Genomic DNA, 21,288 nt, shown 5'->3' with positions numbered 1-21,288 from the left:
TCAAGGACAGCAGGACTGTACATCATATGAGATCCACAAAATGGGAATGAAATGGTAAGCCTGTCTATGTGAAATAAATAAATAAGCATCCAACAGTACAATATGAAGTCCGCCTACGTTGAAAGAACATTGCCAAAACAACTTAGTTTTCAATAACCCTAGACTTATCACCAAACCCTTAAGTTCTCTACACCCTCCGCAGAGTTGTCACAGTTAGTGCAATTGCCTTTAATTCAATGCTTTCAACAATAAAATGTCTTGTGGGACTACGTGGTTCCATTTTTGTTGCTTTTCCAGGAGTAAAGGGAGAGTATGGTATGATTTCAGCTCTTTTTATGCAGATGGTGACCCTTTGAACGTATAGATATATTAAGTAAATAAAAGCTTTGAAAATGAGCAGAAGCTAAAGGTCATAGGAGGAAACTGATAGAATGATTGCAAAATGTTATTCTCAGCAACCAACCGCCGATTGAGCAATTAGCAAAAAGAAAAGCATACCTTTTAAGGGTAAAAGCTTCTGAAGGATCATCACGCGCGCGCACTTTCATCTAGGAGATAATCTAGAAAGAGAGGCAACGAGATGTGAAAGTGAGGTCCAGTGTAGAATTCATACGTGGATTCCATCCTAATGTCCATGTCTCTTTAAAAGATCCTTTTTATGACTCTACAGGTATAAACCCACACAGGCATGGCATAAGACTATTCTGTTATCTCAATGATACCCAGAATTTTATTACAACCTTGGTCCTTATATGGTCGTTGATCAAATTTGATACAAGGTACTTCTACCCATATTTAGGTTGTTCACATTGTGATTTTCTCCAATTATCAACAAGTATCTGGAGGTACACTGAGTTGTGCTCTTCCTTTCATTTGCTCAATGTGGGCATGCATTGAATTTTTCAAGATTGCAGAAGGGGAGGCCAAAAAAGAAAGAGACAGAAATCAAAATCCATCTATGGCTTTAAAGCATGTGACCCCAAAATAACGGTAATATTAATCAAGCAAAACATATTCAATAGTCAATGTATATCTCCCTCTAGAACTGGGAGTAGTGAGTAGCCACCAAAAATTTTCAAACGCATACCACAAACCTGTCAGATCAAATTTAGCAATTGACGTACTACTTCCGGTCATAAAAATAAGATTCACTTTGGTGATATAATATGTAGTACAAAGTTAATCTTATATTTAGAGGACCGAAAGTAACATTAGAAATAACGCTAAAGCAAGTATTTGAATAAATGATCTTGGCTTCTAGTTTCCAACTTGCTACTTACCTCCTGTTGTCCCCAAGCAATCCGAGTATATTTCTTATCTTGACTTTGCAGTTAGGCTTCTACGTCCACGTGTTGGCATCGGGTTCTTTGATCCTTCTCACTCCCTCCTACTAAGAGCCCACTCAAAATGAAACCAACGTCGGCATGAAGTTGAAAATGCAATTACCTCGTCTTCAGATCATATATCACGTCTCACCTCTAATAATCACTGGATCTGACTCGACTCTCATCCACAGCAACTCACCTATAGTTTATTCTAGTTAATAATATCACATCATGTACTGGTACTATAACATGTGTAGCAATAATTTTATTCTAATCACAGCTTAAATCGCATATATGCAATGGGAATCCAATACCATCAGAAATAGATAACTCATTCGATAATTCATTATAGGGAAGTTGATCTGTACTCGTGTCCAAAAAACTTGAAAGTGGAAGCACATTAAGATAGTACCGATTTTAGCACAGCATGAATTAGAGTGAGATTCGGCCCTTGTTTTCACCAAGATCTAGGAAAACGCGAAGTGTATATATTAGACATACAAGAAGGGTCAAACTCATAATGTAGACATCATAGACATTCTAGGTTAATAAAAAACGTAAATCTGAAAAAATCGATCACAAGATCTGGAGCAGTCAAGTGTATGTCTTGTTACCCTTCAGAGAGGCAGGATAGGCATAGGAAAAAGTAAAGAGATTAAAGCCTTTGAGCATCAGTTAACCATTCACAGTTCATTTACAATGCCAGAAACTCACCCCACAGCTAAAGGGCATCATACAAATAAATAATTATCCCCGTGCGTGTGAGAGAGAGGGGAGAGGGAGGTAGGCAGGGATTTATTCACCTGTAACATGTTGCTTACAGCATCTGGCGACCAAGTGCAATCTCAGATCTTGCCAAGTGTATGAGAAGCATACAAAGACAAGAGTGCAAACGGTGGTATTTTGAATATTGTATGAATGGGAACTCATAGCAAAGTCCTCATATCTATTACATTACTCACTTTTCTCTATATTTATTTGTAAGTCCACTCGAAAGAATTTAAATGCTACGCTAGCAAAACATAAAACATATAGTAATACACTGCCAATAAACTTCCACTAACCTCAAGATTGCCTGTTACCAATAATGCATATAAATGGCTGTACAAATCCTTGTCTTCGTCATGTGCTGCAGTCTAATAATTGTTCCACTCTCAATGGTCTCGGCTTGTTAAGCAGAAGTTCCCGGCAGAGGTCTAACAATCTGCAAAAGACTGTAGATATCCCATTAAAAAAAAAAAAAATACTAGAATTGCATCGTGAGAACTGCAAAGTAATGCCGCCTGGTAGAGTTATATGAGAATTGCATTGTGCAGCCTATTTTGAAGGTAGCTCCCATAAATCTGCCTACAGATAAATTTGAGACTGTGCATTATGGAATCGCCCTTAAATTTCAAAAGCTACCCAACTCCGTCCTTGCACGAGATACTTGGAGAAAACAGAGAAACCTCCTATCCACGCAATGGAATCCAATTCTCACCCTACACGACTACTTTTTGTCATGGCAGCTTAAAAGCCACATGAAACTACTGGGAACAACCTCAAAACGTGGCCAGGGGATTTTTGTTTGAGCAGTGCAAAAGATATTTTCTTATTCATCCTTTTCAATTGCAAAGGTTGTAGCCCAAAAGGAAAACGACGATGATCAAACGTATAATTTCTAAATTTAAAAAGCCATCTTCGATTGTAATACCATGTTGCATGATAACAGTGAAGTAGCAAATTGAAAACGTTAGCATGTGGCGAGAACAAATCTCTTGCCACAGAACTAAGGTATAATTACAATTACGCCCAGCCCAATCTACCATCATTTAAATTTGGCCAGGAGATTAAAAAGAGGTTGCTAGCACGCGACAGTCACGTGTCTGATGGAAACCGAAAATTCAAAGGCGGATTCTATCTCTCAAATTTAACCCAATTTCAGGAACCCGCCAAATCCAAGTTAGGCTCCCGTAATGCCCACAACGCAAAATGGCAATACAATCTGAACTGGCTGAGATCGATGGTACAGTGTCGTTAGTATTTTACGGAAGACCCTCTCGTCAAAATTCACATTATCTCCGCTCTCTTCTGTTAGTACCAAAAAGTTCAGAAAAACCCTAACTTATTGTGTTATCCCAGAAAACCACCCAATAACTGTCATAAACCGGCTCTGTTTCACTTCAATTCGGCTATTTCGAGGTCTTCGATGGAGTGAAGCAGCGGAGACCAGTGGAGAGCCCTCCAAGATCCAGGGAAAGAGACCCACGCAGTACCGATGGCATCTGCGGACAAAGAGCTCGAAGAGCAGCTCCGTGAAGCTGGAAATAAGCTCGTAGATCCTCCTTCTTCTGTCGACGAGCTCCTGCCCCTTCTTGATGTAAGCATGGTCTTTTGTTTCCTTTCAATTTCTGTTTTCTTGGGTTTTTCCCTGCTAGTCGAAGCCTTACTCGCGTTCTGGGGGTTTTTGTTTTCGTTAGGCCGTCATCTTCTGGGGATATAGGGTGTTTTTGGTGGTAAGGACTATCATGTATCGCATTTTTAATGGCAGGGTTCCCGTGTTTTTGTTAATCTATCTTAGGATCAAGGGAAATTTTCACCGTTGCATCCCCCTTAGTTTCCATATGGTTTCCATTTTTATAGATGCTTTCGGAAAATGAATCACTTCCGCCGGCTTTCCTGGAATTGTAAACAAGCATCTGGAATTGTTTAGGTTCTGACGTTTTAATCTTCCTTCGACTTGTTTCAGCCAACCCCGTTTGGCTATCCCTGCTCGGGAGAGATGTTATATAGCGCAAACGTTTTTGGATAAATGCTTTGATAACACACACACACACACACACACACAATTCTTACATTCACCTGCAATTCAATTGTGAATTTTATCATCAGTATTCTGGGATATATACTTCATATCTTGCTGCTTAAGGAATTACAAATATTTCTAATGCAAGCATTTATTGACTAGGTGAGTAGAGTAAGATGATCAAATCGAGGGTGCTGATATTGAGCCTTTTCAGTTTTTATAGATTGCCAGACTCTTAATACCGAGCATATGTAACATGCGTCCTTCTCTTTTCTTTTTTTAAATAGCAGTCAAACTTATTAAGACCCTGAAGGGTATGAAATTAAGGGGTTGCTGAGTGCTGACAATTATCTCTGGGATGGTATTGCTTGTAGCAAAAAAGAGGGTGATCTCTTGGGATGATGCTTAGACTCCTAAGTTTTCTACTGCTTTTTTTTTTTTTTAAATTGATTATTAAATCCAATTAGAAATACTATAGTTATTATTAAGCTGGCATGACTTATGTTCCAACTTTTAACAGTATACCTGGTTTATCTTATGCGTGTGCGTGTATATATATTTTATTTTATTACTCTATTGCTGTCTAGATGAACTATATTAGGTATATTGATATGTTTTTTCATATGCTCTTTTGTCTGGCGTCTACACTAACGTGAATGAGCAGCTCCTTTTTAACTAAAGAAACAAGATGCATTACATTACAAAGCAGGTTGTGCGGCCGTATGTGATTGTGCCACATACTAAAGCATTTGAGAACTGTTGCTGCTACTATTACGCTATGTCCTATTTATTGTTATGCATTCATTCCCAAAAGTAATTTGCATGGGGGTGCGCATGTTAGAGAAGACATTTCCACAAGCGCGTGTATTATTATTATTATTGTTTTTTTTTTTTGAAATTGTAGCAAATTGAGAGTTACCTATCAAGGGTGGAACAGTCTCCAACAAAATCTATGCAAAATGCGATCTCACCATCTTTGAAAGCATTAGTTGCTGATGAACTTTTGAGGCATCCAGATAACGATGTGAAGGTGGCGGTTGCTTCTTGCATCACTGAAATAACAAGGATAACTGCACCTGATGCTCCTTATGATGATGATCAAATGAAGGTGTGCTCTATAATTTCCCCCCTTTAGATTCAATTGACCCGGCCTTTGTTATGTAATTAATTATTTTAATTAAGAAATTTTAACGCCATAATTACTTGCAGGAGGTGTTTCAATTGATTGTATCTTCATTTGAGAATCTATATGATACATCAAGCCCATCATATGCTAGGAGAACATCCATTATTGAAACTGTCGCAAAGGTCAGATCATGTGTGGTAATGCTAGATCTTGAGTGTGACGCCCTGATTGTAGAGATGTTTCAGCATTTCTTTAACGCAGTTAGGTAAGATCTGTGGAGTATGAATCCAGCATAAAGACAGTATCTTATGCTTATCATTGTATATTTATGCTTTAACTTTATTTTCAGAAGTCTGTGAATACTGATGTGCTAGAATTTATTGCATTTGTAATGTAGTTTTGTATGTTCTGTTGAGCTGTCCTGTATAAAATTTTGGATGTGTTATAGTAAGATGGAGGCTTTGGCAAATTTCTAGGTGACCAAATGTGAATGGTGGATGAAGGTCCTTGTAATTGATTTAACCATTGTCTCTTGAATGTTATCTATTGGATTTGACTAATCCATTTATCTAATGATAAAGATGTAAATCACTGATTCTCCTCTTCCTTATATATGAACAACTAAAGAAACGCAACATTGTGCCATAAAATGAAATCCGACTAGCATCAAGGTGATGCTTCATTTTGTTCTGATCACTATTGTGTCACTCTGAGTTCCTTCGGCTTCTTGTGCTTGTAATCTTTCAATAAACTCCTTGCTGGCAGGTATTGACTGTTGGTAGTTATATTGTTTGCACAGGAGAACATTTGTGCTAAAATCCCACTGATTTATCAGTGTACTATCTTAATTTTGGAAGGGCATGTAAAATTCCAGTTCTGTAGAAGGCTGACTTTGTTTTTCTTGTTGAAGTTTGTTTGTACTAATAGATGAAATAAGGTGAAAAGTTCTATTATGATATACCAATGATCATGTTTTTTTTTAAAATTTGTGTCTTCACTAACAGATTTTATATGGTCGTAGTTTTTTTTTTTCCAGCAGAAAAGGTCTTATAAGCATTCAGCAGTTTATGTTCTTATCTCCCATACGTCTTTATCTAGTGACACATACATATATATATGGACATGGTGCTGAGCAGCTCCATTTGAAACTTCAGGGGACATCATCCAGAAAATGTTTTATCATCCATTGAGACTATTATGACCCTTGTTATTGAGGAAAGTGAAGAGATATCTATGGATCTGCTTTCTCCGATCTTAGCCAGTGTGAAGAAAGACAATGAGGTTTTAGTTAGATCATTTTGATTTTATTTGTTTTCAGGTATTATGATTTTGGAATAAAACTTGCCTTCATTGCTAAGATTTAAACCATTATCACTATGATTTAGGAATTTTCACCAAATGCTCAAAATTTGGGGGAGAGAGTCCTGGAAAGTTGTGCAACAAAGCTTAAACCGTACTTAGCACAAGCAGTGACCAACTTGGGCATTTCTTTAGATGATTATAGTAAGGTGCTTGCTTCTATATGTCAAGAGACGTCTGGCAGTTTGGAGCAAAATGATGCATGTGCTTCCAGCGAAAATGCGGTAGGCTCTTGAGTTAACTAATCTTGAGTTAACTTATTTTCCCTGATGGGAGCTTTTAATTTTCTTCTGGTTTTATTATATTGACTCCAGGCAGATGAGGGAAAGTCAGCAAAAGCAACGTTGAATGAGTCAACACAAGTACTTATGCATCTGCTTTTTTTCCTTTTGCTTCAACATTTCATCCTTCAGCATACTTTGGATTACGACTGAGCGTTGCAATGTGTTATAACTCTATTTTGATCAGGTGATTGGAGAGGATGCTGAAAAGGCTACCCCTGAACAAGTCACTGTTGTTGATGGTAGGTCTTCTAAGTCCGTCACGAGCAATGGCATTGTACAGTCCATTGAAGATGACGTGTTGGAAGATCCAAAGTCCCTAAAGAAGCAAGATGTGAATAATTCTGATCGCTCTAAAGGTGTGAATATATCAAGCAATGAAGATCCCGATAATGTCAGCACTAAAAAAGTTGACAGTACAGAACAAAAGCCAGTACAAGCCACCAGGAGCAGGAGAAAGAAATATCATTCTACAAAATTGGCAGAACCTTCTGAGGGTTCAGCTGTTACTCGTGACAGGGATGCTGATAAAATGCCTGACTCTAAAAGTAACAAGAAGGACCTTTGCAGTTCACTTCATGAAAACAATGCTACTGAGGGTGCAGGGCCTTCAGAGAATGACAAGGAGAGTCATGCTAAGATTTCATCAGGAAAGGTAGGAACTAATGAGCCTGAAGCTGTGGCTTCTCCCAGTGAAAGCCATCCTGATGAAATTCGTTCCAAAAAGCCTGGAAAAGCAAATAAGAAAGGAAGGCCGGCCAAAGAAGTGGTAATTTCCTCAGATGATGTTACCAAAAAGGTGTCAGAAGTAACAAGTGATTCAGATGCAAAACCTACCAAGCGGTCCTCCAAGAAGGCACCTGGTGGTGGCTCAAATGGGAAAAAAACTAATGTGGCGGATTCAGTTGAAAAAACAAGTGGGAATATGAGTGATCAGGAAGGCAAAAGGCGGTCAGCTAAGAAAGATGGGACCAACAAGGGCATCGGATCCTCTTTGAGGCACCTGAAGGAAAATAAGAGGCAGAAGCAGGACAATGTCTCTGATATGGATGTAGCAAAATCTGCTAAAGATGAAGAGAAGGTAACTCTAGAGCTTGCTGCTTGTAGCCTGTTTCTTTGATATTATCTGCCATCTCATCAAACTATTATCTATATTTTGCTCTTTTTTAGTCAATTGATTAATCAAATTGTCATGAAATCATCTAGGAAACTGTATCTTCACCAAAGTCAGGTACAAGATTGATTAAAGATGAACAGTGTTTGGAGGAAACACCCAAGACCAATTTGAAGAGGAAACCTACTCCGGGTCCAGGAAAAGAAAATGTATGACTCCCTGTTTCATTTTTTTAATCTTTCAATTGCAAAATGTTAACTGCATGATATCACGATGTATTAGGCTACTTAGGCTATGGAAACATATCTTCTGCAGCTATGTTATTTCTAAGCTAGACCTTTGCCATTATGTCAACTATTTTTGACCAATTTAAATGGCCATAGCTAACGTGGTGAAGTATCAGTATTTGATACGGTCTCCCTTGTATTTCTTCTGCTCTTTTTATGATGTGTTGAATTGTTTTGTTGTGAAATATTTTAAAGTTATTGTAAATGTAAGAAATGAGTTTTGTAAGTCTTTGTGTATGCTGGCTTATCTTGTTATGTGTTAATAATAATGTTTTTTAGTTCAAAGCATGTGGAGTTCCTTCCATTTATGCTCAATTCAGAAGTTTAATTTTCTTCCCGGCTTGATTGATAATTCATCTAAATGCTTTCTCAGAAGTCTGATATCAAGGTATATGATGGAAATCTTGTGGGCTCACGTGTTAAAGTTTGGTGGCCAGATGATCGTGAGTAAGTACTTGGCTATTCTTTTATCGCAGTGGAAATTTTGATGAGGGAAAGTGCGTTTTATTCTACTTTCCTTTGAATTATGGTCTCTTAGTTTTCATAAATAGTTGTTTGTGGATGTCTGTGTTATTCACCTATGGATGACCTTTTAATTTTGCCTCCTCTACCAATTATGTCATTGTATTTCTATACTCTATTTGCATCACTTAGATCACAAGTGTTGGTGGTTATTGTGACAAACCAATTTGTTCAATAGACATGTTCTGCACAAAGATGTCATTTTCTTGTTTATTTTGCTTGTCTTTCCTTAAATGGCCAAGTCTATTATTCCAAAATCTGATTACAATTAGCCCTAAGCTACCTATTTATAACTTTTAGCTACTAACGGTAATCTCTCCTACTTAGCCCCGGCCAGCTCTTGACTATCTTCTCTTATTTATTATTACATATCAAAAACATATATATATTGACAGAAATATGGCCTTTTTGTAGGTATTACAATGGTACCGTTGAGTCCTTTGATTCTGCCAAAAAGAAGCACAAGGTGATTTGAAAGTTACAAGGCTCCCCCTTCCCCACCCACCCTATTTTTCTGCAGCTTTTTCCCTTTTTTCCCGACAAAAAGTAATCTCACCCTTTCTTCAATTTTAACTATGGAAAGCAAAACTCATGGTGGTTTTTCTTTATGTACGTTTCTGACAGTGGTTTGCTATCTTGATTAGGTTGCATACGATGATGGTGATATAGAAATATTAAATCTTAGAAAGGAAAAATGGGAGCTTCTTCAGGTTGACTCTGAATCTTATTTAGGCGTCTGCCTTTTGTTTAGACTTTATCGATATCCAACATGATGTCAGTTATTTCCTTTAACAGGAAGGAGATGATCATGCAGGACCTGATGTTTCAGCTGATATGTATGTTTTATGTTAATTATTGTTGTTTAATTAAAGCATCCTATGTTTGCAAATATTGCTCTATCTCTTGCGTGGCGCTGATCTCTTTCAGAAAGTTGACCAAAACATGTCCTGAGGGTTGATGATTTTGCAGGGCAGGGTGGGGCTTCCCTTCCAAGTTCTCATCCCTATCTCGTTCTCTGTTGCAAGGGAAATTAAACATCTCCACACCCCCACCCCCCAAAAAAAGGAAAAGAACTAATCTCCTTGAGAATGCAAATGCAGAGGGATCCTTGCTGGGACTGAATTAAAAAAAAAAAAAAAACCTAAGAAACAGAAAAACAAATAATATTAAGTGAAGCATACATGTTTAGTGTGCCTCTGTTTTTGTTTATTCAATAATTAAACTGATGTATACATTAGGTATTAATATAGGCTGAAGCAAAACCTTAAACCAAGAATCCTAGATATCATATCCTTTACTGATTGTTAATGTCTTAGATTTATCCTCTTAAGATATAAAATATTAACAAGATATAGTACCTAAAACTAACCTAGGATATTATTAACGAAATAATGATAAAACATAAATACATTAAACATCTTTTTCTTCTCTAACCGGCAGCTTCAGCTCTAAGATCTCTAATAGATTGGGTGACCAGAAGTGGGTGAAAATATTTTGATTTGACATAAATATAAATAAAGAATATGATGGCTCAGAAACATAGTGGTAATAATGGAGCTGAGACCTTATGGGACACTTAATGATCCTAAGGTAGATTTACTGGCCCATCTTCATTCATCAATTTATGAGTTGATTATTTTCAGTCGTGTTTCAAAATTTACATTAGTGTAGTATTGTCTTTTTCCTATTGTAAAATTTCAATTGGATTTATTCCATTCGGTTGACTCTGGTGATTCTTTATATTGTTGTAGCAGAAAATACATGGTATGTTTTCTAACTGTATGTCTTGAGATTTTTCTGGGGCCTCATTCTCATTCTCTCTCTCTTTCTATGATTATTAATAGGCCTTCAAATAAGAAGAGGAAAAGAAGTGCTGGTCAGTCAACCAAGGGAAGAATTACGGATTCTCTTGCCAAGAGGTGTGGAAATCATAAATTAATTTCCTTGTCGTCCATTATTTGATATCTAGATTCTGAATTGTAAATGTTAGCAGTGGAGGAGCTGCATCCAGCAAATCGAAGGGCGCATCCACAAAGGCTGGCCATAAGTCGAAAGATGGCAGCAAAGTTGATAGCAAAGCCAAAGATTCCAAGAGCATCGGCAAATCGGAGGATGGCATTAGTAGAAAATCAAAGGATCATGGCTCGAAAAGTGGTTTCAATAAGTCGGCTGATGCTACACCAGTGATGACTGAATCCAACGACGTTGACACTCCCAAGGCCAGCAAATCAAAGAGCGATTCTAAGCCCAAGCAAGAAACCCCAAGAAAACCCAAGAAAGAAACATCAAGTACTCCTGCTTCTAAGGGGAGACCACCCAAAAGTGTTGGAAAGTCCAATGTTAATGCAACTGGCAAGGTCAAATCTGGTTCATCAAAGACAAAAGATGCCAAGAATGAGTTCTCGGCTGATTCAACAGAAAAGGCAAAAGACACGAAGGATAAGGGATCAAGTTCATCCAAGGCACAAGGAAGTGCTGCCAAGGCTGGAAAAAAGCGTCAAAGGGGCTAGAAATAGATATCTACTCATTGTGGTTTCCATCGAAGCTATTTGCTCGGCTTTGCCTCTAATATTCCATGCAGCATTTTCGGTATTTTCTCCGGGTCTGGGCTTTGTAATTTAATCTAGGCCGTGTATTACTCCATTTGTGGCGGATTAGTTATTCCCACAATGTTGCTACTTACTAGCATTGTTATCTATAGTTAGGCTAGGAGTTAGTATCTATCAATTTTTTTCACCTTGTTTCTAGGAAGACGTAATTTGGAGGCATTTTTCCGATGTGTTTGCAGGCAACCTAGCTAGTGTTTTGGTATATACGAAAATTTGACACAAACTCGGCGTAGTCATATGTTAAGCGGGCAACTCCACATGTCTCCGACCGTGGTGGTTTCCGGTGGGGTGGGTTGGGGTGGGGTGTTGAATGGTGGCCGTTAATTATCATATTGATATCATGAGTTGCACTTGAAGTTCCAAGGTGTCTGGCTGTCTAGGTCGGGCTATTCATTGTTTGCCGCCAAGGTGTGGAAATTGACTTAAATCAGAATAAGACTTCAGTAATAAACACAAATGGACGCCAAAATGTCTAGTAAACGAGCCAATGAAATTGTTTTAAAATTTTAGTTCGGGAGGTAAGTTAATTGGCGATTGGGCCTTGTCGGTCCATATTCGTTAAAGATTACTCACGGAGGCAAGAGACTCACAAGCCGTTTGCTGTAGAACTTGGCCCAAACCTGTTCTGGACACCCAAAAACTGTTGTAATATAAAATTATTAAACAATGAAAGATGTCTATGCCTGGCAAAGGGGGAAAATTTTTTTGCCATACCACATATTGGATTTTTCATTTTTGAAACACATTCTGTTCATATCTAGTCTATTTCCTCTTTACGTAAATTAAAATAATTAAGATGAGCTAAATTATTGTTGGCCCGAAAAAAGGTGCGGTTCATTTTGGCCTCCTTGAACTAAGGGATTCCGATATGAATGGAAAGCCCAATTATTATTATTTATTAGGCTTGTTGGACAAGGTCTATTGTTTCCATATCTCAAATTAAAATTCAATGTCTAACCCAAAAAAAAAAATTCAATGTGTTTATCGATAGCAGTTAGGTCTAACAGAAGATACTAATTTCTCACAATGTGGCAAATCAAGATTTGAATTCCCATTGGAAGGAGTGCTTATATTTAGTGTCCAATAGGCTTTCAATAGAAGGATACGTATGCTTTAGCAAAAAAAATCAATGCTTTTTATTTGTTTGTAATTTCTATTCCTTTTAGGTTGAGTGACTGCTTAATGAACAATTTACTCAAGAATCAACATCAAACAGGTTGTTTTCTGGGATTTGATCATATTGCTATGAAAGCAGCTTCAAATCTTACGGTCAGAACGTTAATCTAGTTGCCTGCAACTAGACTGTGATGCGAACAATGCTCGTTTTGAGATTTATATAAAATTATGAATATGCATCGATGCTGTAACGTATTTCACAGTCTTCTTTTAAAGAAAGTGCAATTTCATGTTATATGTTACTTCGAATTCGAACAATAAGACTGGATCATTTATAATCATCGTGGGTTACAAACTATCATGCGGTTATCAAAAGTGCTTTGTTTTTCCCCTATGCTGAAGGATAATATAAGAAAGTTGTGTCTTTTGTGATTCCATAATGCTTTATAAATTAGGATCCCCACAAAGCAATTATCTCGATTCCTACTTTCTTCAATTAAAACATCAAAAACAGTAGCAGCCTTTAAATAACATAAAGTTTTTATTTATATTTGATCCCAACTTTCTTTCAATGCATGGTTCCACTTTGTTTCAGGTATAAAGCATTTCAGTCGACTCTCTTAATATTTAATCCACTGATTCTAAACCTCTGATTATATACGTTTAAAAAAATTATGACATATTAAATGACTATATAACTGAATCATATGTGTTTTAGATAAATTAAGATCAGATGTAATCTAACCAAATAATATCAAGCTGAATTAATATAATTTATTCACACACGCACGCACAATACGTTGAAATAGATAGTGTAACCTATGCACGATATAGAGCGAAGCATACGGGCTAGATTAACTTGTACAACACATTTTGTTAGACAGGTTAGGTTGAATAAAGTCGGCTAAAATAAAAATTGGTTTTTCAGTCACAGTACTTAATTCAAGAGTTAAACGCGAGTTAGATTGTTTATTTTTCTTACTCCTATCATATATGATACAAAAAAAGGTATATCTATAGTTAAATACAATTATATGATTGTTTTATCTCTTGATGTAGATGATTAACATGGTGACTATGAATAATCAATGATTGAATTAATGTCAAATCCCATAAAAAATATTCAAAATTTGTTATGCTTATGATCAATTGAAAATAAACTTTTTATGATATTAGTATGATTGCAAGTGCGTCGTCCTTAATTATACAATGTGGCAAATAAACACGTATGTATTGTGTTATCGTAGTGTTTGGATGAAAAAAAAAAAAGTCAAAGCATTTTATGTTAATTATAAATTAATACTTAGAGTGAATATTAATTATATAATAAGGGGACTTAAATGGGTTCTATTGGTTAGAATATTAGGCTTGAAAAATTATTTAAATTTAAGAGGGAAACAATTTTATGTCGCTGGCAGGTGAAACCTCATAACCCACCAACCCATATGAGTTAACTCTTATAAGATGAGCTAAATTACTTTTTTTGAATGCTATATTGCCCATAAATAATGCTATTTATTATAATTATCAATGATTTGATTGTGGTTGGTTGATGATAAAAGATGAAGGCCTCATCCACATTATGTATATATATTCTTTGGTTTTTTGGTTGGTTGAAGATGGAAGAGGCCTTAATTTTCCTTTTGCTTTTCCATATTCATTCATAGTGGTTAAAAGGACGTCATTGATCGGTTCCCTTGCTGTTTGGTCAAATGTGGCTGCGAAAGCTAAGTTACATATATCACTTACCAGACCAATAAAAATAAAAGAAAGAGAATGAAGTTACATGTCATGCATCTTTAAAGAGAGAGGCTGCTAGATCGAAAACACTTGAAGATATGGTTCATGATTCATGAAGTAAAAGTGACTTTGCTTTTGTCTATATCTAAGCTGTACTGTCCCATATTTTCACACTTTTTCCTCCAATTAAATTACAAGTTGTAACCTTTTCATTTGTCCATTAAGAAAAGGAGTAGCATAACAGTGACAGAATTTGATGTAAGCAATAACAATAATCATAACATGTTGAAAACTTGAGAGATTTGTCAGTGATTAGATTGCTTATTTTCTTTTACATTTCTCGTCCTCCTTCAACTCATATGGCAGCTCCTGCATCTCTGCAATACACCCAACTAACTTTTTGCTCAAAAGACGTCCGAATATCCACTTGCAGAAAAAAACGAAGCATTAATATCGCACACATTATTACTGCGCAGGATAAAAAATTGTCGTTGGATATATGGATTGAGACATGTAAAGCCAAGAATTCAAATTTAAATGTGGGATGCCTATATCGAGATGCAAGCTGACACAAACACACACACACACACACAAGCATAGTGCAAAAGGTCAAAAGCTTAAATTTTTTATATGAAAAGATCAGTGAGAATGCACCAGTTTCAAAAATGTTGGTTATTTTGAATCCCTCAATGTATAGTTCTGGGGATGTGGGAAAGTGATGGGCTGTGGAAAAGAGTGAGGAGAAGATTACTGAAATGGCGATAGGTGTGGTGAGAAGTCGATCTCTTAGGTTTAGTTATCTATTTGTTGGAATGATGGTCCCTTCGGTGCATATATAAAAATATGGGAAGAAATAAAGAGAGTAGGTGGCGATGGAGAATAGCGAGCAAAAGGGGACAAAACATTGAATTATTTTTGCTTAGTAATAAATTTGTGGGGATGCATGTTGAGTGAGATTGCAGCGCAAACAACGGTACATGCAGCATCTATTGTCGATAATGCTGTCAGTGATTGTCATTTTTCGGTTCCAAATATTCACCCATCACACATGTTCACATGCTCATCCGTTCCCTTTTTTTCAATTTTATACATTTCTTAAAAAAATATTTACAAAATTGGTAAAAAAATTTCTGATTGAAAAATTTATAGTGTAAAAGTAACAAAAAAAAATTAAGTGAATTTAACTCATTTTTAGTATGTATAACTTTTTTCAACTTTATACAATATATCTTTAGTCATAGATGTCAATATTTTATGTTTCACATATAGTTGAACACAATTTGCATATAGTTAAAGAAAAGGTACACCCACTAAACATTGATTATTAAGACGTTTGGATTAACTTGATAGAAGTCATTTTACTATATACGAAATAAATATGTGAAAATAATTTTATTTTGATTTACGTGAAAGTATTTATTTTAAATGTTACTAGGAGTTACCAAACACCCCTATCTATTTTTTGCCAAAAAAAAAAAACACCCCTATCTATTGCATCCTAGTTTTAAATAAATTTCAAGTACCTTATATAATTAATTTTCTAGCAAGGAATTCTTGGCCTAAGAAAATTTCAAGTACCTTATATAGTTTTCTAGGCCACATTTGACATCCCACGACCAAAAAGGCTAAAACATATGCACTGTTTTTCGTTTAATTCTAAATCAAAATGTGAACTTTAATTTTGAAGACAGTAAGACCATGAAATATTAAACAAGTCCGCTATTTTTCAAGAGATGAAAATCAATTAGCTCGATAACAAACACATCCTGACTAATAGAAGAAAAATGTACTTAGTTACATCTAAAATCCTAACTAGTGGATGTAATACTTAATTAGTCTCAATTCCGTGCATGCACACACGTCATTGACTTCTTCAAAAACCGCATTTGCAAACAACGCCTGTAATTTAATGTGTCCTGTATCTTATATACTATTTCCACTCATTAATATATTCCTCTACTCCTATTTATAAATCATTTTCAACATGTTTCATACAGACTAAAGAAAACTTTATATTTCATTAACTCTTATTTAAAATTTAACAGCTTTTTAATTTTATCCCTATTTAATATACATTATACCTCATGTAAACAAAGTAAACATAATAATAAATGAAGAGTAAAATTGTACATCCAAAAAAAAAATTTCTCTCAGTGCCATATAAATAAGACAAAAAATATGTCTTCTCTCTCTGCCTTCTAAATAGGACCAGAGGAGTAAGGGCTAAAATTAAGAATTAAATTTGATCATAATTAAATATGAGATTTTAATATAATTTGTCTCCTAAATTTGTAATTCATTTTCTGAAGTATCTATATTGATTACATATATCAAGGATCTTTCATTCAATGATAGTCATGATTAAAAAAGTACTCTGAAAAAAATTAACTCACATTTATTACAAATATTTAGCTTAGTTAATTTTCTTAATCTGCTTAAAATAGTTAAATAGCTCTTATATTAAAGAGTGAAATAGTCTCATACAAAATAAACACGATTACTTTAATCTTGAAATGATGAATGTCTTTGTGACAAGTCGTTTCTGAAGGTCAAGAAGATAAAGCGTGGAAAAGATCAGACACTAGTCTGTGTGTGTAGAGAGACAATGTTCACATGGAGTTGCGACAATCCCACTCGTGAAGATTCCGCATTGAATGGATTTCTCAGAAGGGAAAGAAGCAATCACCATCTCGACAACTCACGAAAGCCCTCCTAAAAAGCTTTACAACGCAGAGGTTTATATATAGTTTCCCTATATATATATATATATATATATATATATATATATATAGGTGAATGTACAGCAAACGAATAAGTTAAACTAACATTTCATCCTAGTGGTTTGACATATATTAACGTGTCTGTTGTAATTTACCATCTCGGTTCTTGTGTGTATAAAAAATTTATACTCCTTCCTTTGATCCTTGATATAAGACCTAATTATTAAGTTGATCTTGACTTATTTTTTTATATTTATTAATTTTCTTTAAAGTACTTCTATTGATACTCTCTTAAACAAAATCAAGTAAGAGAGGGAGGAAGGATATTAAAGAAGATAGTGATGGTATCTTAGAAAGAACATGTCATATTTCTTATAATTAACTAACTTACCTAACTTTCTTAATTTAATCAAATTAGTTAAATAGATCTTATATTAGGGACCGGAGGAGTACTTTTATTTTTATTTTTCAACTTGTCAACTATGAGCGACATTAAAAAATGTCTGTGTGATATATGGTTATCATCTATGTAATGAATGGTGAGAATTTTTATTGTATGGTGGAACGGGAAAAGTTATGAAGAAATAACTATATAACTGGATATATCAAGATATTCATTCATACAAAATGGCCACTTTTAGACCCTAATTTTAGTTTGGTGTTGCAAAGATTGTTTATGCGTAATTCATCAATGTCCATTAGGAGGGAAATTAATTAGGGGAACATGCAAATTAAACCCGCATTGAAACAATACCTCATGGTAGAGACACCGTTTCTAGCACATATTACATTCTAAGAAATGAGTGAACGGATATTCATTTTTCTATGTTCAGAACTATATATGTTCCTTCACTCTCTTTTTTTTTTTCTTTTCTCTTGCCTCCAATGATTTGAGGTATTACTTATTAGTATTACTTTGATGTATTTCTTTCTATTTCGTATGAGTTGCTAAATCCCCCCGTTAATGTAGCCTAATTATCGGGATTAATCAAACTATATCATTAATACTTTCTGTGATAGATTAATTTCTCTATATATGTTTGCCCTTCAATGATATCCATCCCTTTTTTAATTGCTTCACATGGATTTTATATTATATGACTGTGTTCAATTAATGGAGTGATAAGTAGAGAAAGAAACCAGATCTTTATAATATGAATAACTGAACTCAACTTGGCTTTGGAAATCTGTGGTCTCACTTAATTAAGTTGCAACTTTATTGTTTGGTTAAAATATTGAGCTGTACAGTGCGAAGACAAATTTATCTCTAATATAACTAGATATGAACTAGTTGATCCACGAACAATTATGACATAAGAAACAATTATTATCCTAATTACGAATAGTCATTTAGTTAATTTTAAAAAATAAAAATTTGGTCATCCTATAATAAAGAATGACCCTAATACCCTAACTCTCCTACTAATTGGGTCAGTCTTAATTCTTCCATTATTTCTTTAAATTATTTTTGCCATGATCCACTTTGTACATTTGTGAGATTATATTGATCACACTAATATATATAATCAAACCAAAAGACGTCAAACTTTGCCCAGGTAATATGCATAGATAATATAGAGGAAGCCTTGCAAAGTTACAACAGATATCCCAGAAATCCAATTGGATGCCAAGGGTCACGTACAAAATAAAATAATTCTGAGTATGTGATTTTAATTTAAATAACGAGAGCAAATAAGGATAATGTGTTGATTAAATTATTAGAAGGTAATTTATATAATTTGCATATATGAACATTCAAAAATATAATATAAAGCTGAAAAGTATATGTCTCCCATGTGCAATAAATAAAAGAAGAGGAAAGAATAATAATGGGTATAAACAAGAGAAATGCACCACATACACACCCTCAATCGCTTCCAGCTTTGTTCTGTTTGCTTCACAGACCCTTATTACCTTAAATAATTCAAATTCAACTTTGCATATCTGAGCGTCATATTGCTTGCAAGAAGTTAGTCCCCTTGTTTGGCAATGAATTTTAGTTAGTTCCGGTTCCGGTTCACTCCCCCAGCCTGTGTAACATTGTATGGAGGCAACAAGAGGAGAAGTTTGTGGGAATAAGATTCACAGAAATCTTGAAGTAAGTAAGGCGAATGAGATAGAGAGAGTGAAAAGGGGTCCCACCGGTTGCAGCAAGTTGGAGTGGTCCAATGTGAAAGTTGAAACTGTGAGTATCCTCGCATTGAAGTAATGCACAAGTGGGCGCACCGTGTCCTGCCTTTACGGTTGCCCTTCAAGTGCAGTCATAATATGGACGCCAAGGACAGAGGATGAAACAAACCACAGATGGACATGGAAAAGAAGGGAAGGTGAGAGTGAGAGGGAGGAGAAAAGGAAGTGTGTAGGGTAAGTCCTAAAAAGGACGGAGGGAAGGGAGTGCCCTTTGGAGGTCCGGAAAGGAGGGGAAGGAGGGAGGTACTGATGCAGTGGGGAAAGTAGGTACCGTTTGTCATTATTATGTCCCCCTTCATCATTCTTCAACGCCCCTCTAATTATATTCCCCAAATTACGTACCCCTTTCTCCTTAAATATACTCACTTTGTATGCTATCTCTGTTGTTAATTATAAAAACTAATTAACTAATTTAAAAATATTAAAAAAAATTAAATTAGTTATTTATAATAAATAAATTGTCTTTTTTAAAATATCATTGTTAATCAAGTGTGTTGGCTAGAACTACTATTATTATAAGGACTATTTAGAAAAAAAATACAGAAATATAAGAAACAAAATAGATTGGGGTCTTATAATTATGACCAAACTAAAAATCAAACGAGGTTTTATATTAAAAACCGGAGGGAATAACATCCTCTTCATTATTCATTTGCTGCCTCCAAAAAAAAAAAAAGGTAATAACTTCCTTTTCTTTGTTGGACATAAGACAAAACGATATTCTAAACTAAAATGGGCTAATTAATACTCGCACAGTTAATGTTATACTTACAAGACCATATTGAGAAGAGGCGTATATATAACCGAAAGTAATTACTTTTGCAATACACAGGCGTTGAAATTAAATGATGTGGAATGAAATGATGGGGATTACCTGAAGTCTATAAATTAAAATTAATGATTTTTACGATTAATGATAGGGGTCTACAACGGATCAAATTATAAAAATCAAAGTCAAACAAAGTAAACAGTCAGAATAATATGAGATCAACTTTAAAAAAAGGAGATGAATTTTCTTACTAAGGATTCCAGAAAGTAATTGGTGAACTTTGATTACAAACAATCGATAAGCAATAATAATCCCCATAAAGAAATACGTGGCAACTAAAATTGAGGATAAGGTATCTTTCTGTGGGCTCCTCGGAATTCCATCCGCACCTTCAAAATCATCATCAATCATTTTTTGTTATCGTAAATTTATTGTAATATTTAAATAAATTTATATTTATATACTGCGTAACCTTATAATATACTGCTGTATAAGCTCTATGGTTTACAAGTGGTGCACAATACAGGACCCATTTAGAACAGTTTATAAGTAGCTTATAAGTAATTTTTTTAATAGTGATTTATAAAATACGAGACAAATATGTAAGAAAAGTTTTGTTTCAGCTTACATGAAATGTGCTTATAAGAAATTTTCACCGTGATCCCAAACAGACACACAAATGGCTACACGAGGTCATGTGTGATGGATATAAGGGGTCTGCTTTCCACTTAGAAGGTGTTTGGGTATAAACAAAATCATAATTTTAAAATTGTTTTTACGATATACGAAGTAAATATATGAAGGAGTTTGCTTTGATTTGCAGAAAAGTGCTTCTAGAGTTACCCAAACACCCCCTAGATTATTAAAATGCAAGAAGTGATTAAGTATTATTATTTTAAAAAATTACGCAATAATTATTTCGAATTTTTACCCAAAATATCGTCAATATGCCTTTCAAACTTTTTCGAATGTGGCTTTCGTAAATGTAAAACTCTTACAAGTGGTACGTCCCTCTTATCCGCTCCCTGCCCCTCCCCCCACTCTCCAGTCTCCTGTGCTCATCTTTCCCTTTCACCTCCATCTCTTTTTTCGTCATTCCTTTCTCTCATCGCCTTGATACTTTTTTGCCAGTGAAAATTACATTTTTAAACTTCGGCTCTTAAATAAATTAGACTACAAAAAAAAATCAAAGTTATTTAAAAGTTAATTTTGTCAAACACTCATAATTATCTTCGAGTTATACTTTTTTTAAACTTATTTTTATTATCTATTTTAAGTAATATGCTCAAGTACTTTTAGCATGAAATCAAATAATAACGTAAACATGTGTGCTAGTTTTAAAATT

At 35.0% G+C, this 21,288-nt stretch overlaps 1 protein-coding gene across 5 annotated transcripts; it reads left to right on the top strand.

Moving 5' to 3' along the window:
• Nucleotides 1-3,314: 3,314 nt before the first annotated feature.
• On the top strand, nt 3,315-11,631 carry LOC114754513 (uncharacterized). 5 transcript variants are annotated; one of them, XM_028943285.1, is made up of 16 exons: nt 3,315-3,330; nt 3,447-3,684; nt 3,785-3,820; nt 5,015-5,218; nt 5,320-5,501; nt 6,391-6,517; nt 6,622-6,819; nt 6,910-6,957; nt 7,064-7,957; nt 8,083-8,199; nt 8,651-8,724; nt 9,214-9,265; nt 9,444-9,509; nt 9,595-9,635; nt 10,644-10,718; nt 10,793-11,631. In XM_028943285.1, exons 2-16 carry the CDS (start codon nt 3,583-3,585, stop codon nt 11,307-11,309), a joined length of 2,733 nt encoding a protein of 910 aa, XP_028799118.1. In that variant the 5' UTR covers nt 3,315-3,330; nt 3,447-3,582; the 3' UTR covers nt 11,310-11,631. The 5 variants fall into 5 exon arrangements, with proteins under 5 accessions (XP_028799118.1, XP_028799119.1, XP_028799121.1 ...); XM_028943286.1 differs by lacking the exon at nt 3,315-3,330 and having other exon boundaries at nt 3,349-3,684; nt 8,654-8,724; XM_028943284.1 differs by lacking the exon at nt 3,315-3,330 and having other exon boundaries at nt 3,350-3,684.
• Nucleotides 11,632-21,288: the final 9,657 nt, after the last annotated feature.

This window comes from Neltuma alba, unplaced genomic scaffold (assembly GCF_004799145.2).
Source record: "Neltuma alba isolate B1F8T4 unplaced genomic scaffold, ASM479914v2 tig00010148_pilon, whole genome shotgun sequence".
NCBI lineage: Eukaryota > Viridiplantae > Streptophyta > Magnoliopsida > Fabales > Fabaceae > Neltuma > Neltuma alba.
This window is presented reverse-complemented; position numbering and strand designations above follow the sequence as displayed.